This window comes from Mirounga leonina, unplaced genomic scaffold (assembly GCF_011800145.1).
Source record: "Mirounga leonina isolate KUSES-001 unplaced genomic scaffold, KU_Mleo_1.0 Mir_200, whole genome shotgun sequence".
NCBI lineage: Eukaryota > Metazoa > Chordata > Mammalia > Carnivora > Phocidae > Mirounga > Mirounga leonina.
Genome location: NW_023270503.1, coordinates 21,740,570 through 21,754,608, shown reverse-complemented (window position 1 = coordinate 21,754,608; position 14,039 = coordinate 21,740,570). Strand labels below are relative to the sequence as shown.

The window sequence follows — 14,039 nt, the reverse complement described above, 5'->3', positions numbered from 1 at the left end:
CATGTCTGAAAACAAAATGATGGCCTAACGCAGTCTATGGTGCACCAGAACATTCGGGACTTTCTGCCTCTTGGTTATCCATACCTCAAGGCCGATGCTGGAGAGTGGCATCCGGTGAGCCTGCACATGCAGTTCTTGGGCGCTCTTCTTCCTTCGGCCTTCGGTGGGGGCCCACCCCAGGCCACTCCCTGCCTCAGTTTACCTCTCTGTTCCATAGTCCTCTGCATGGGGAAGGACACTTATATCTGAGCTGGCCTGGACCCGAAGCTTCCTGCTGCCCCTGAGCCAGCTACCCGTGGCGCGGACCTCAGAGGCGGCAGCCCTTGCTGGCTGGCTTCTGCCCTAGACTTTCCGAGGGAGAAGGGCTGTCTGGGACCTGAGGCTGCCCCAAGCCTCCCCATGGGGAGCCTCTTCTTTCTTTGTGGCAATCTGTCAACTGCCTCCAGTTGACATCCATCCCCAACTTGGCCTGGCCTTTCCTCAGCACCCGGAGGAGGGGCCCCTTGCCCTCTCCTGCCCCCAGATTCATTCTGCCTGCTTAGCAGCCCAACCTTCTGGCCCCATGATTTTGTAACTAAGTGGTTCACTAATTACAAGAGAAATATGCCTCTGACAGATCTCAGACAGTGCTTCCAGCCCAGCCTGTAGTCTGACGCCGCCCTGACATCCAGGAGCAGGCGGGGCATGGCCTCATTAGAAACTGGGTGAGTCCTTCAGGTGGAGTCCCCCCCAGATGAATCTGGGAAGCGCAGAGCCCTGTGGCCTCCCCTCTGCACCCCGCCTCCCCCACCCCATGAGGGCCTTCTGGAGGCCCTCAGGGTGGGTCAGTGCGGCCAGCCAAGAAGATGTCCAATTTCCAATCTCCGGTGTTATCCCCAAATCCCAGCTCTGGGTAATCTGCTCTGCCGCCCCCCCGAGGGGCTGAGCGAGGTAAAAGAGCAAGGATCTTTGCCTCTCTGTTGGTGGAGCATCCTCCTGTAAGACCAGCTATTTTCCATCGTATTGATCTGGCCTTACGGTGGGACACCAAGTCAAGGGCATTATGAGGGGCTGGTGGATTTTGGAGGCTGCCTCGGGGACGGGGCTCACCTGGTGTCTAATGTGGGTGGGGAGCTCTGCATGTCCTGACCCCTTCTGCACCCAGCTGTAGCCAGTAGAACAGACGCTTGGAGGGCAGACGCCGAGGGAGCCCCCCGGCCCCCCCCCCGAGAAAGGCAGTGTGTGGAGGGCGAGGATGCGGAGGACTCTGGAATGTTGCGGCTCTGGCGTTAGAGGCTGGCGGCTGTGAGGGACTCGGGTGGCGGGGGCGCCGTGGGGCAGGGGCCCGATGGCTGCTCTGCTCTCCCCCCTGCCCCACCAGAGGCCCAGTGCAAGCCCTACTACTCAGACTACTCCCGCTTCCGGCTCCTCGTCCACCACTTGTGTACCAGCCATTATCTGGACCTCTTCATCACGGGTGTCATTGGGCTGAATGTGGTCACCATGGCCATGGAACACTACCAGCAGCCCCAGGTAGGAGCGAGTGACCGGCCCCCCGGGCCCTGTGTCTAGCCATGGGCCCACAGGGTGAAGCTAACCTCCCCTGTGCTGGGGTACCTTGGGCAACTCCTGGGCACCCTACAGGAGTTCCTTGTGCACACCTTGCAGCGACTCTTGGAAGTGGGTATCATCTTGGCTTTACGGATGAGGACGCTGAGGCTCAGAGAGGTTCCATGACTAGACCAAGGTCATATAGCTAGGAAGTGGAGGACCTGACTTCTTCACCCAGCAAATATTTATTGAGTGCCTGCCATGGGCTTCTTTACCCTTTGAGGGTAAAGAAGGCAGACCAGTGAAGACCAGTGTCTGCCCTTTCAGGGTTACGACTCTAGTGAATGTCCAGCTCCAAACTCACCAATGATCTTGCCGCTCCTCAGATCAGCCACCGTCAGCTGTCCTCCAGCCCTCAGGCTCCCCATCTGTAAAATGGGGATGTTGAATTAGTAATGCACAAGGCCCTTTCCGGGCTCTAGCCTTCTGTGCCTTCCAGCACATTCTCATGGGGTCTCCTCCCCATCCCTCAAGGAGAGAGATCCTTTAGCACAAAGTTCGGATCATGCCTAAGGACCCTCTTCTATCCTGGTGTGGTGACCAATGGTCGACCATCATGGCAGGGACAGAAAAGAAAGGTCCCCTTAGACTCCCCTGTCTCCCAGATCCGGAATTGTGATGGAGGGGGAGGGGCAGGCATCCCCCCTGGGCCTTAGGAGACCCTGCGTAGACTGCCCCCTATCCCTGCCAGATCCTGGATGAGGCCTTGAAGATCTGCAACTACATCTTCACCATCATCTTTGTCTTGGAGTCAGTTTTTAAACTCGTGGCCTTTGGCTTCCGTCGGTTCTTCCAGGACAGGTAACAGAGAGCGGTGGGGTGTGGGAGAGTGGGGGAAAGGACATGTCTCCCAGGGAAATGCTGAAAAACCTTTCTGGACTCCTGAGGTACAGCCTCCACTCTAGGACCCACCGAGGGCTGATAGCAGGGGGGAGTGGGGGGGCATCCAGGGCCTGGGGGAACACAGGCAGCTGGAAATCGATGTGGCCCAGACTGGGGCTTAAGAGCACAGAGCCTGGAGCCAGACTGCCCGGACCAGACTCGGATCCTGGCGCCACCACTTAGAAGCTGGTGACCTAGGGTAAGTTACTCAACTTCTCTGTATGTTGGTTTCCTTATCTATAAAAGGAGAAACAATACTGTGAAGATTATGAGTTCTTATTTGTAAAGGCTTTAAAACAGTGCTTGACACCTAGTAAACAGCATATAAGTGCCAAATTTAAAAAAAAAAAAAATGAATGAATACAAATGAAAAGCAGAGGTCCTTGAGCTCAAGTCTCAGTCTGACCTGTGCCTTTGTGACCCGAGTCAAGCCATGCCTTCTCCACAGGATGGAGAGGCGGGACTGGCTGACCTCCACCCTCCTTTCTGTAGTCACTTGGGTAGCCACGCCTGCCCCCTCTTCTGCGGTGCTCCCCCCTCAGGGAGCTGTGTCCTCTTTCCAGGTGGAACCAGCTGGACTTGGCCATCGTGCTGCTATCCATCATGGGCATCACGCTGGAGGAGATCGAGGTCAATGCCTCGCTGCCCATCAACCCCACCATCATCCGCATCATGAGGGTGCTACGCATTGCCCGAGGTCAGTGCCCGGCTACTCGCCCACCACCCACCTGCCCAGGGTGACTGGCCCAGGGGGGAAACGGCCGGGGGTGGCTCTGTGGCTGGCCAGGGACTTCATGCGTGTGTGTTCCCATGGGTCTCTCTCCCGGCCCCAGCCTCTGCCAAAGGGGAGGGCTGGGGGCTGGGCCGAGGGCAGGGGTGGAGCTGGTGGAGTGGGGGGCGGCTCACCGCTCTGTCCTGTTCTGCAGTGCTGAAGCTACTGAAGATGGCTGTGGGCATGCGGGCGTTGCTGGACACGGTCATGCAGGCCCTGCCCCAGGTAGCTGGAGGGGGTGTGGGGGGGAGGGGCCCTCTTGGGGGGAGGGGGTGCTTTCCGAAGGGATGGGCAGTAGGGAGCTCAGGGAAGCTGGCTGGGAGACCCAGTGGCACCTTTCCCATTTCTTTTCCTCTCTTCCAGGTGGGGAACCTGGGACTTCTCTTCATGTTGTTGTTTTTCATCTTTGCAGCTCTGGGTGTGGAGCTCTTTGGAGACCTGGGTGAGTCGGGGTGGGGAGGGTAGAGGAGCCAGGGCTGGAGGTCCAGGGGCTCCCGCACTAACTCGGGCCTCTCTCTCCTGCCCTCCTCCTCTAGAGTGTGATGAGACGCACCCCTGCGAGGGCCTGGGCCGGCATGCCACCTTTCGGAACTTTGGCATGGCCTTCCTGACCCTCTTCCGAGTCTCCACGGGTGACAACTGGAATGGCATCATGAAGGTGAGCGCCCACGGCCGCGGGGGCCCTGCCAGGGCTGGCCCTGGCCCCGGGGAGGCAGTCCCACTCCTTGAGCCCAGATTCCTGAGCAAGATGAGTGGCTGTGAATAAAAGCAGGGAATTCCCCTATGCAGGAACACTCCAGAACTCCCGCTCCCCGGGACAGTGTGTAATGCTTTTGCTGCCCGCAGGACACCCTCCGGGACTGTGACCAGGAGTCCACCTGCTACAATACGGTCATCTCCCCCATCTACTTCGTGTCCTTCGTGCTGACGGCCCAGTTTGTGCTGGTCAACGTGGTGATCGCCGTGCTGATGAAGCACCTGGAGGAAAGCAACAAGGAGGCCAAAGAGGAGGCTGAGCTGGAGGCTGAGCTGGAGCTGGAGATGAAGACGCTTAGCCCACAGCCCCACTCGCCGCTGGGCAGCCCCTTCCTCTGGCCTGGGGTCGAGGGCCCCGACAGCCCCGACAGCCCCAAGCCTGGGGTCCCGCACACTGCGGCCCACGCTGGAGCAGCCTCGCGCTTCTCCCTGGAGCACCCCACGGTGAGCAGATGGCCACCCTTGCCGAGAGGGGCATGGGACCTGTGGCCAGTGGCTGGGTGGGTGGTGGACAGGGAGTGGGCAGCGTGGCAGACCCCAGGGCCCCACCTGGATCCTTCTGCCCCTCCTGCCTGGATGCTGAGGGGTAAGCGGTCCCCCGCCCGTCCCCAGAGAGGCTGCCCGCCCTCTCAGCACAGGGCCACCCCAGCAAGCCACGGGCACATGTGCTGGCTCGTCCACGCCCTGCGCCTCCAGCCCAGTCGGCCTCCCCGTCTTGGCTCTTAGGTTCAAGGCTAAGTTTTCTGTTTCCTTCCTGTTTCTTTCTTACCCTTGCCCGATTACCAAACCTCTTTCCTTCCCACCCTTCAACCTGCCTGATTCCATCTCTCAATCCTTTCCTTACCTTCGTTTTCCCTCTCCCTCTCTCCCTGTGAGCTCTTCTCATCTCTGGCTCCCATTCTCCTCCCTCCCACACCTCTGTCTCCTCTGTCCTATCCCCTCCTCCTTCTCCTGTGTCTTTGTTGCTGGTGTGTGTGTGTGCATACCTATGTGTGTGCATGTGGCCTCCTCCTCTTTCTCCCTCTGTGTCTCTTTGTCAATCCCCCGCCACTACGACACTTCCCCCCGTTGCCCCTCTGAACCCCACTCCCCTGACTCTCCGGCTCCCCTCCTGGGCTGGTCCTCCCCAGGACAGACAGCTGTTTGACACCATATCCCTGCTGATCCAGGGCTCCCTGGAAGGGGAGCTGAAGCTGATGGACGAGCTGGCAGGCCCTGGGGGCCAGCCCTCTGCCTTCCCTCCCGCCCGCAGCCCGGGCGGCTCCGACCCACAGGTTACTGTGCCGGGCTGTGCCATGCTGCGCTGCGCTTCTGGGGAGGTGGGGGGGGGGTGTTTCCTGCCCACTGGGTCGCTGGGGAAAGAACAGCCTCAGGGCCTCAGTTGAGCTTTGGGCTTGGCAGGAGGCAGCCGGGGGTTCTTACAAGCTGAGATTAACCCTTGGAACACATACTTGGAAGGTAGGGACACTGAGATTGCACTTCCAGGGGAGAAGGACGAATGGAGGAGGGGTTTACAGAGGGCGTTTGTCAGAAAGAACCTGGACAAAAAGAGGAGGGGGCAGAAGACAAGTTGGCAGTGGGACCTTCGTGGGTGGAGGGAGGGAGGTGCCAAATCCAGGGGAGAAGCGCTTTTGGGGATAGTGCAGGTGGCCAGGGGACCCGTGGAGGGCTATGTCTTAGGCCACCGTCTGCTTCTTCCCTCTGTCCAGTGCCCATCCCCCAAATCTCTGTTTGGTGGCTTTTTTAGCCATGGAGCCCATTAGACATGATGAGTGCTCTCAGTAGCCAGTGCTTTCTGACCTGGTCATGGGAGGAAATGGAAGGTTCCAGCTGAGAGTGGATTCTGGGGACCTCGCCGTGAAATAAGACCAGGTGTCCCCCATAAGCCCAGTCTCTTTCCACAGCTCTGCGTGTTTTTCTTTCCCAGTCCCATCTAAACACGGCTCTTCGGCTTCCTGGGGTTCTCCTACCCACCTCTTCCCCCCTTGTGGCCCCTTCCATTTGGCAGAGCGCCCTGTCATCTCTCCTGGGTCAGGCGCTGCAGGGAAGCCCCCGGTAGGCCTGGAGTGGAGGCAAGAAACAGGTGTTAGTGGGAGATAGAAAAGCCTGGTGTTCCACAGGCCCTGTTGGGTGGAGGGGAAGGAAGGCAGCTTCCCAGTACCTGGGACACCTGTAGCCTGTTCCAAAGAAATAGACGTTATCCTCACATAGGAAGGGACCCTGCCTCTAGGGTCCCTGACCTCTTGAATCCCCTCTTGGAATTCAGTCTCAGATGGGCTGTAGGGACCTCAACCTGGCAATGACCTAGAATGATCTGTGAGAGAGCCCATCCTTTCCTGAGGCCTCCCATCCTGAAGGAGGCTCATGGCGGTGGGGCGGGGTGGGGGGGGAGAGGGGGGTGCGGGGAGAGAAGAGGACATGATGGGCTGATCAGGCAGATGGCTCATCTGGGAGGGATGGCCCTCCCCTTCCCCAGGGTGCTGTAGGCACTGAAATCCCCCCCGCAGATCCCTGGTGAGCCAGCCAGTTTGCGTGGTGGCCCACCCCAGTGCGCTCAATTCAGAATGGCGGCAGGAGGAGAGCATCTCCCAGAACCAAAGCTAAAGAGGGCGGGCAAGCTGCCGGCAGGCGGAGGAGGGCCCAGGAGGGGAGAAGCCAGAATCTGGGGGCAGGCCAAGTCCTGCCAGGCTTTTGGAAGCAGACAGAATAAGCAGAAAACAGTCATCAGATTGGCAGCTTTGTCCCCAGCGCCCCCCACGCTGCTCTGTCTGTGCCGAGAGTAGAGAGGTGCTTTGCTGGCCTTTCTTCTTTTTTTTTTTTCTGGTCTCATCTTTCTGAGAGTTGAAAGCCCTCCCTGCTTCCCGCTTCCTCCCTGGGTGGTGGTAGTGTGGGAGGGGGCCATTCAGGTTCCTGGGGTATCTTTAGAATAAGTTTCTGCTTCTCCTGCTTTGTCGGGGTTCGGGGTTCGGGGTTTGCTCTCTTTGGCGCCTGCCGCATCCTCTCAGATCAGAGGAGGGGCTTGAAGGGGGGGAGGTGTTGTCAGTTGACTTGGGAGAGGGGTGGGGAGAGAGAAGAGAGGCCTTTTCCCCCCCGTGCTTCTGCTTCATGGAAAGGAGGAAAGGGGGGCTCTGTGTGTGCGCGTGCGCATGTGTGTGTGTGCGTGTGTGTGTGCGTGCACACGCAAGTGTGTGTGTTGTCCTCGTTTCTTATGCCTGATCATCTCTCTCCCTGTCTAGATCCCTCTAGCTGAGATGGAGGCTCTGTCTCTGACGTCAGAGATTGTGTCTGAACCATCCTGCTCTCTAGCTCTGACGGATGACTCTTTGCCTGATGACACTCACACACTCTTACTTAGTGCCCTGGAGAGCAATGTACTTACACATGGCCCCTTCCTGCTCCCCCAGCCTCCCCAGGGGCTGGGCTGGCTGCAGGGCTCCAGATCCCTCCCCTCCCCTCTCTCTCTCTCTCTCTCTCTCTGCCACCAGGCCCCACCCAGAGGCATCCCCCAGCAAGCGCGCTCCGTGCCCCAGGCATCCCTAGGTCTTTCCAGTTCCCCACTGTGGACAAAGAAATTAGACGAGATTAAACTGGGGCCTCAAGGGCCCAGGGGCACAGTTGTGAAAGAGTTAACCTAGACATCCAGGAGTAACACAGCCCAAAACAGAGGTGGCATCAGGCAGCTAGCTAACCAAGGGGCCTGCCTGGATGCGGAGTCAGTCTCTGTATTTGGAGCCTGTGCAAGCCAGCCCTTCCCCGCCCCCCCCCCCCCGCTCCCTTCCCTCCCCCCTCCTCACCACATGAGCCATTCCCCCTTCCTCCCGGTGGGTGAAACCATCTCTGCTGCTACCAACCAGCCCTTCTGCCTGGGGAGCTGTCCCTGTCTCCTCCGTTGCTGTCCCTGCGTGTCCCCATGTCTGGGGGGGGGGGGTGTCTTTGTGTTTGGGACAGCTTCTTCACCCCTGCCCAGCTCCCCTTCCCCTTCCAACTGCGAGCAGCTCCCTCCGCCCTGCCTCCCCCCTCCTCTGATGACTTAAGAGACAGGGGCCCCTTCTTCACAGCAGGACCCAGCTGGGGTCCGGCTTTGACCACAGGCTGGGTGGGGGTCCCTAGGGGTCTTGAGGTGGCTGGCAGAAGTGGAGCCTGGGGCTGATAGGGGGAGCAAAGGCTCCAGACTCTTCCAACAGCCCTTACTGGGGCTCCTTAACCGGCTGGGCCTGTGTGGGGACACGGCCCCTCCAGCCTCTCTGAGAACTAGGAATGGAGGGTACAGGGGACCCCCCCAAGGAGGAAGGGGGTCACGGGGAGATGGAGAAATCTTTTGGGAACAAACTTTGACTCCCTCCAGCTGGGGTCAAAGGCCGATTACTGCTTTTCTTTGAAACAAATTCAAAAAACTCACTCCCACCCCCAATCTGTCCAGTAAGGGAGGCCCGTGGTATTCAAGGTATTCAGACCTTGCCTCCCCCACCTCCCATTTGCCACCTGCCAGGGTCATTGAGTAATCAAAAGGGGAGGGAGCCAGGTGGGGGAGCCCGCTGACATTCCCCCGTGGTCACCTGTCACCGAACCCACATTAACTCAGCTCATTAACTCAGCTCACGGGCCCCGGCGCTCTTAAAGCCCTGGGCAGTGAGGCAGTCTCTGCTCTGTGGCAGGCCCTGCTCACTGGGTGGGTCCCCCCATTCCCCACCCCACCCCCATAGCCCCAGCACAGGGATAGGGGGGTGCTTTTAGCTTTTTGTCCTCTGTGCAGCTTCAGAGCCTCTTAATGGGGCCCCGGGAACCACCTCTTGAACCACCTGCCGGGCTGGGCCTGGGAGCTGCTCTCCCTTTTTTGGACACCTCCTCACTCCTCCACCATCCCCACCAGGAGGCTCCGGGGAAGTGACGCAGTATCGGATAGCTTTCTGGGCAGGGACTCCCCCCACCTGCTTCCTTGCTGTGCTGGAGGGCTCATCCATGTGTCTGCCCCCTTTTCCCCCACCCACTAACTCATCCCATTACCGCCTTGTCGGGGGAGGGGATGGGGCCCGAGCCGGGGGTGGGGGTGGGGGGGTGGGGGAGCGGCTTCTGGTTTCTGTTGTCCAGCTCTGCCTCAGTCAGCCAATCCAGATGCCCCCTCTTTTTCCTACCTCCTTCCCCTGTTCCTTTTGCAGATGGAGCCCCACCCCGAGGAGATGCCCCTGGCATTGGGACCAGACCTGCTGACCGTACGGAAGTCTGGGGTCAGCCGGACGCACTCCCTGCCCAATGACAGCTACATGTGCCGGGATGGAAGCGGCGCCGAGGGGTCCCTAAGTCGCAGAAGCTGGGGGCTCCCCAAAGCTCAGTCAGGTAGCAGGGCTCAGGCAGGCCACCTTGGCTCACACAGGGAGACCCCATCCTTGCCTCAGCCCAGTCCTGACCCGGGGGAGAGGGGCACTGAGGCAGCAAGAGAGGTCTCTCTGACCTCCAAGGGACCCCCAGCCCACGAGAGTGGCTTTCAATCCAGGATGAGAGGTCTGTGGGGATGGTAGAGGCCCCGGGGGGGGGGGGGGGGGGGGGGGGGAGGGGGAGGAGAGGGGAGGGGAGGGACTTAGGTGAGAGCCAGACCACTGACCTTCCAGCTCTTCTCTCTCCTCCTGGCCCCTCTGCCCACAGGCTCTGTCTTGTCCGTCCACTCCCAGCCAGCAGACACCAGCTACATCTTGCAGCTTCCCAAAGACACACCCCACCTGCTCCAGCCTCACGGCGCTCCCCCCTGGGGCACCATCCCCAAACTGCCCCCACCAGGCCGCTCCCCTTTGGCTCAGAGACCCCTCAGACGCCAGGTGAGCAGGTGTGGGGAGGTGGCCCGGGGCCTGGCACGCCTGGCACCTCTGCTGGGACCCCTAGGCTATTGGTGATGACCAGGTTGCCACGTCCATGCTTCCAGCAAACGTGTATTGCGTGCTGACCATGTGCCAGAGGCAGTTCTAGGTACCGGGGACACAGTCCTGGACAAAGCGCAAGTGGTCTGGGCCCTTTCGGTGTTTATATCCCTCTCCCTTCTTTCCCTGAGGAGGCCTGGAGACCAAGTTGCTTAGGGACGCAGGTCAATTTGGCGGGAGAACCCACGTCTCTGGACTCCCTTTCCCTGGTCCAGAGGCGCCTCCCAGTTATTCTCTGTACTTCTACTTAGCTAAGGGACACAAGGCACGTTTTAAGGACCTCCACCTTTGGCCAAGCCCGGGGCCCACCTTCCAGGGGCACAGAGCTGAGGCTCAGGCAGCCAGCGGAGGCTTATCTGTCCCCACAGTGACAGGACCACAGCCCGCGCCCCGTGTGCCCTTACATGTGATCATGGCCACATGAGAATCTGCTCAACACCGCACACTTGAGGACGCAGGCCCGGTCCTCATCCGTTTCCCAAAGATTCACAAAGAGCTTCTGTGTGCCGGGCACGGGGGAGGCAGCCCCTGCCCCGTGGAGCTCACGGGCTAACCAGAGACAGAAATGCCATCAGACCACTGAGGCAATAAGACGCGGCTGCTGGGATGTGCATGTGTGGGGTGCAGCGGGGAGCAAAGAGGAGGGAGGGGTTACTTCTCACGTGGGGGTAGAGGTTGTCAGGCTCTGTGTCACAGGGAACCCGAGCCCATAAAGTTGAGGGGTGCTTGTCATTCGAGAAGGGTTTTCAAGGCCAAAGAAATAGCCTGTGCAAAGGGCTGGGAGCAGAGCTGGCCCAGTGCTTTCTTGTGTCCCAGGGGCTGGGAGCTCCTGAGAGCCACTCCTGCCGGTGTGGGGGAAGGACGGGGGGTGGGGGGAGCAGGCTGCACGTGGCCCCCGTCTCCAAACAAGACCAAACACTGACCCTCCTGCCTAGGATGGACCTGCAGGGGGAGGACGGGGTTATCTGGCTTGACGGGGATGGGGGGGCGGGGGACATGGCTGGAAGACAGTCCCCGGAGGGGTTCGGTGGAAGCCCCTGGGCTGAGCGCTCCTCCTACCTCACACAGGCAGCAATAAGGACTGATTCCCTGGACGTGCAGGGCCTGGGCAGCCGGGAAGACCTGCTGTCCGAGGTGAGTGGGCCCTCCCCGCCTCGGGTCCGCGCCTCGTCCTTCTGGGGCCACCTGGGCACCCAGGCGCAGCAGCATCCCCTCCATCAGAGCACGATCTCGAAGCACAGGCCCCCGCCGGCCCCCTGCCCAGGCTCAGAACCCACTTGGAGCAAAGGCCCCCCGGAGACCAGAAGCAGCTTAGAGCTGGACACGGAGCTGAGCTGGATTTCAGGAGACCTCCTGACCGTGGACAGCCAGGAGGAGCCCCCGTGCGCACGGGACCTGAAGAAGTGTTACAGCGTGGAGGCCCGGAGCTGCCGGCGCAGGCCTGCGTCCTGGCTGGATGAGCAGAGAAGGCACTCCATTGCGGTCAGCTGCCTGGACAGCGCCTCCCAACCCGGTCTGGGCCCTGACCCCTCCAGCCTTGGGGGCCAGCCTCTTGGGGGGCCTGGAAGCCGGCCCAAGAAAAAACTCAGCCCACCTAGTATCTCCATAGACCCCCCAGAGAGTCAGGGCCCTCGGCCCCCGCCCAGCCCCGGGGTCTGCCTCCGGCGGAGGGCTCCGTCCAGCGACTCCAAGGATCCCTCGGCCTCCGGCCCCCCTGACAGCATGGCTGCCTCGCCCCCCCCAAAGAAAGACGTGCTGAGTCTCTCCGGTTTAGCCTCTGACCCAGCAGACCTGGAGCCCTGAGTCCTACCCCACTCCCCCACTCACCTTTCTCCACTGGGTGCCAAATCCTAGCTCCTCCTCCTGGGCTATGCTCCTGAAAAACGTTCCATATGGACTCCAAGGAGGCGCTCCTCCCCGCCTCAGTGGCGCTGGGAACCGACAAGCAGAATTTCCAGAACGTTCAGAGCAGCGGCCTGGCCACCCTGGACCCAGGCAGAGAGAGAGAGGCCCAGTGCAGCTGAGGTTCCCAACACCAGGAGCTACTGGGAGAAAGCAATACGTTTGTGCAGAATCTCTATGTATATTCTATTTTATTAAATTAATTGAATCTAGTATATGCGGGATGTACGACATTTTGTGACTGAAGAGACTTGTTTCCTTCTACTTGTATGTGTCTCAGAATATTTTTGAGGCGAAGGCGTCTGTCTCTTGGCTATTTTAACCTAAAATAACCAGTCTAGTTATATTCCCTCTTCTTGCAAAGCACAAGCTGGGACCGAGAGTGCATTTCAGCCCTGCCGGTGGCCCATCTTCAGCGGAGAGTGAGAACCACTTTGGAAACTGTAATGTAACTTATTTTCTCCTTTAACCTTGCCATCATTTTCTGTAGGAAAAAAAGAGAAAAAGAGAAAAATAAGATTTTACAAATGAAATGGAACCTTTTTATATATATACATACATACATATCTATATCTATATCTATAATAAAGTAATTTTCCAAAATAAAAAGTTAATCCCGGTCCAGAGTAAAAGCAAAAGGGACAGAGTTAGGCATTTCCAGGGGGCACTGGAGAAAGACCGTCCCTGGAGCTGGGGAGTGGGCAGCGGGCAGGGAGTGGGTCGGAGCTGCCTCTGTGTGCATGAGTGTGTGCGCGCGTGCGTGTCTGTCTGTCTGTCTGGGGGAGAGAAAACATAACCCTCTCCCTGGAGGGCTGACACTCTGCAGCCTCACCTGGGGAGGAGGGGGACAAAGGCGGAGTTGGAAGGCTCGGCCAGCAGGGTCTACTGCTTCTACCAAAGCTTTCTCGCTTCCTCCGCGCCAGGCGGCTCTGTGAATGTGAGTAATTCCAGATTAACTCTTATTTCTGCTGACAGCTATCAGCCGCACATTGAAAGCTGGAAATTGGCATAATGAAGCTGTTTTGGTTAATGGGGCCGACGGAGACCGGGGGAGGCAGCCTCAGCTGCCGCCGAGGGGATCTGTGGGCTGCTGGGGGGGGCAGCGCTTCTGGGTTTTCCTTCCCCAGCCTTCAGCCCCCGTGACCTGGGACGGCTGGGCTTTGGCCTCCCGCCTTGGGGGTCCTGCTGACCAGTGCTGTGGGCACTGCTCCATCAAGCTGGCCATGGGATGAAGCTGCACAAACAGAGCGGGCTGCTCGCTCCCGAGACCGAGCCCCCCCCGCCCCGCGCCCCAGTCCAAAGGCGACCTCCCGGTGAAGTCGGTCTGGCCAGCAGCGGGCCGCGCAGTGCGGAGCCGGCCCCCTGGGGGGAGATGAATGAGCTCCATCAAGGTGTTTACATGGTCTGCTGCTGCCTGCCCAGTGGGAGCTGGCAGAGGAGGAAGGGGGTGAAGGCGGCGAGGGAGGGCGGGAGGGCAGCGAGGAGGAAGAGGAGGAGGAGAAGGAGGAGGAGGATGGGGGGAGGGGGAGGGGCCATTGGTGTGGCCCAGAACCTCCCTTCTGGTGCTACCTTGGCGATACTCTCTTGTCTGAAACCCCGGGGCCAAGACACAGTACCACAGGCTCAGTCAGCCTCTCTCCTGCCAGCCACCCCAAACGTCCACCCCGACCCCACTCCTTTGAACATCCCTACCCCCTCATCTCCAGCACCTTCAAACCCCAGGACCCTTGAAACCTCAAAGGCAGCTCTAGTGGGCTGGCCAGCCCCCCATCAGCCTCTCTCTGAACTTGGGATGAGCCTGGGATGGGGGGTGGTGCCAGGCTTCAGGGCAGATGGACCCGGAGGCTTGGTCCCATCCTGTTCTCTAAGCTGGTGAAAGTTTTTCTAATTGCTCTTCTGGACAGAAATATACTTCTTCTTGAAGCAAACACCTGGCTTTATCCTCTTGGGGTGTGCAATAGCGTGGAACTCTTTTTCTTCTGGCCTCCTTGGGTGGGGGCGGGCGCTTGTAGGAGCTGCCTTTAAAAAAAAAAAAAAGCAAAACTGAACAAAATTCCTAGAGTTTTGTCCACCTGGGTCTGCAGATAAAGCTTTTATATTTTTGTAGAATTCTATAGCTGTCTATTCCCTAATGAGGGTGTGACAGTTGGGGAGGGGGCTCTGGGGTCTTTTTTCTTCTAATGGTTGGACAATTCTGGGTGAAGATGAAGCCAGAAAGCTTGGCTATA

At 59.3% G+C, this 14,039-nt stretch overlaps 1 protein-coding gene across 2 annotated transcripts in view; it reads left to right on the top strand.

Annotated features, from left to right (window-relative positions):
- Positions 1-12,019, top strand: part of CACNA1G (calcium voltage-gated channel subunit alpha1 G) — a 61,530-nt gene extending 49,511 nt beyond the window's left edge. For both annotated transcript variants that reach the window (XM_035026847.1, XM_035026846.1), the window contains 10 exons: positions 1,361-1,512; positions 2,282-2,391; positions 3,036-3,169; positions 3,399-3,469; positions 3,608-3,686; positions 3,781-3,902; positions 4,091-4,444; positions 9,157-9,334; positions 9,641-9,810; positions 10,978-12,019. In XM_035026847.1, coding sequence (XP_034882738.1) covers positions 1,361-1,512; positions 2,282-2,391; positions 3,036-3,169; positions 3,399-3,469; positions 3,608-3,686; positions 3,781-3,902; positions 4,091-4,444; positions 9,157-9,334; positions 9,641-9,810; positions 10,978-11,712 — 2,105 coding nt within the window. In that variant the 3' untranslated portion in view covers positions 11,713-12,019. The remainder of the gene's footprint in view (positions 1-1,360; positions 1,513-2,281; positions 2,392-3,035; positions 3,170-3,398; positions 3,470-3,607; positions 3,687-3,780; positions 3,903-4,090; positions 4,445-9,156; positions 9,335-9,640; positions 9,811-10,977) is intronic.
- The last annotated feature ends 2,020 nt before the right edge of the window (positions 12,020-14,039 follow it).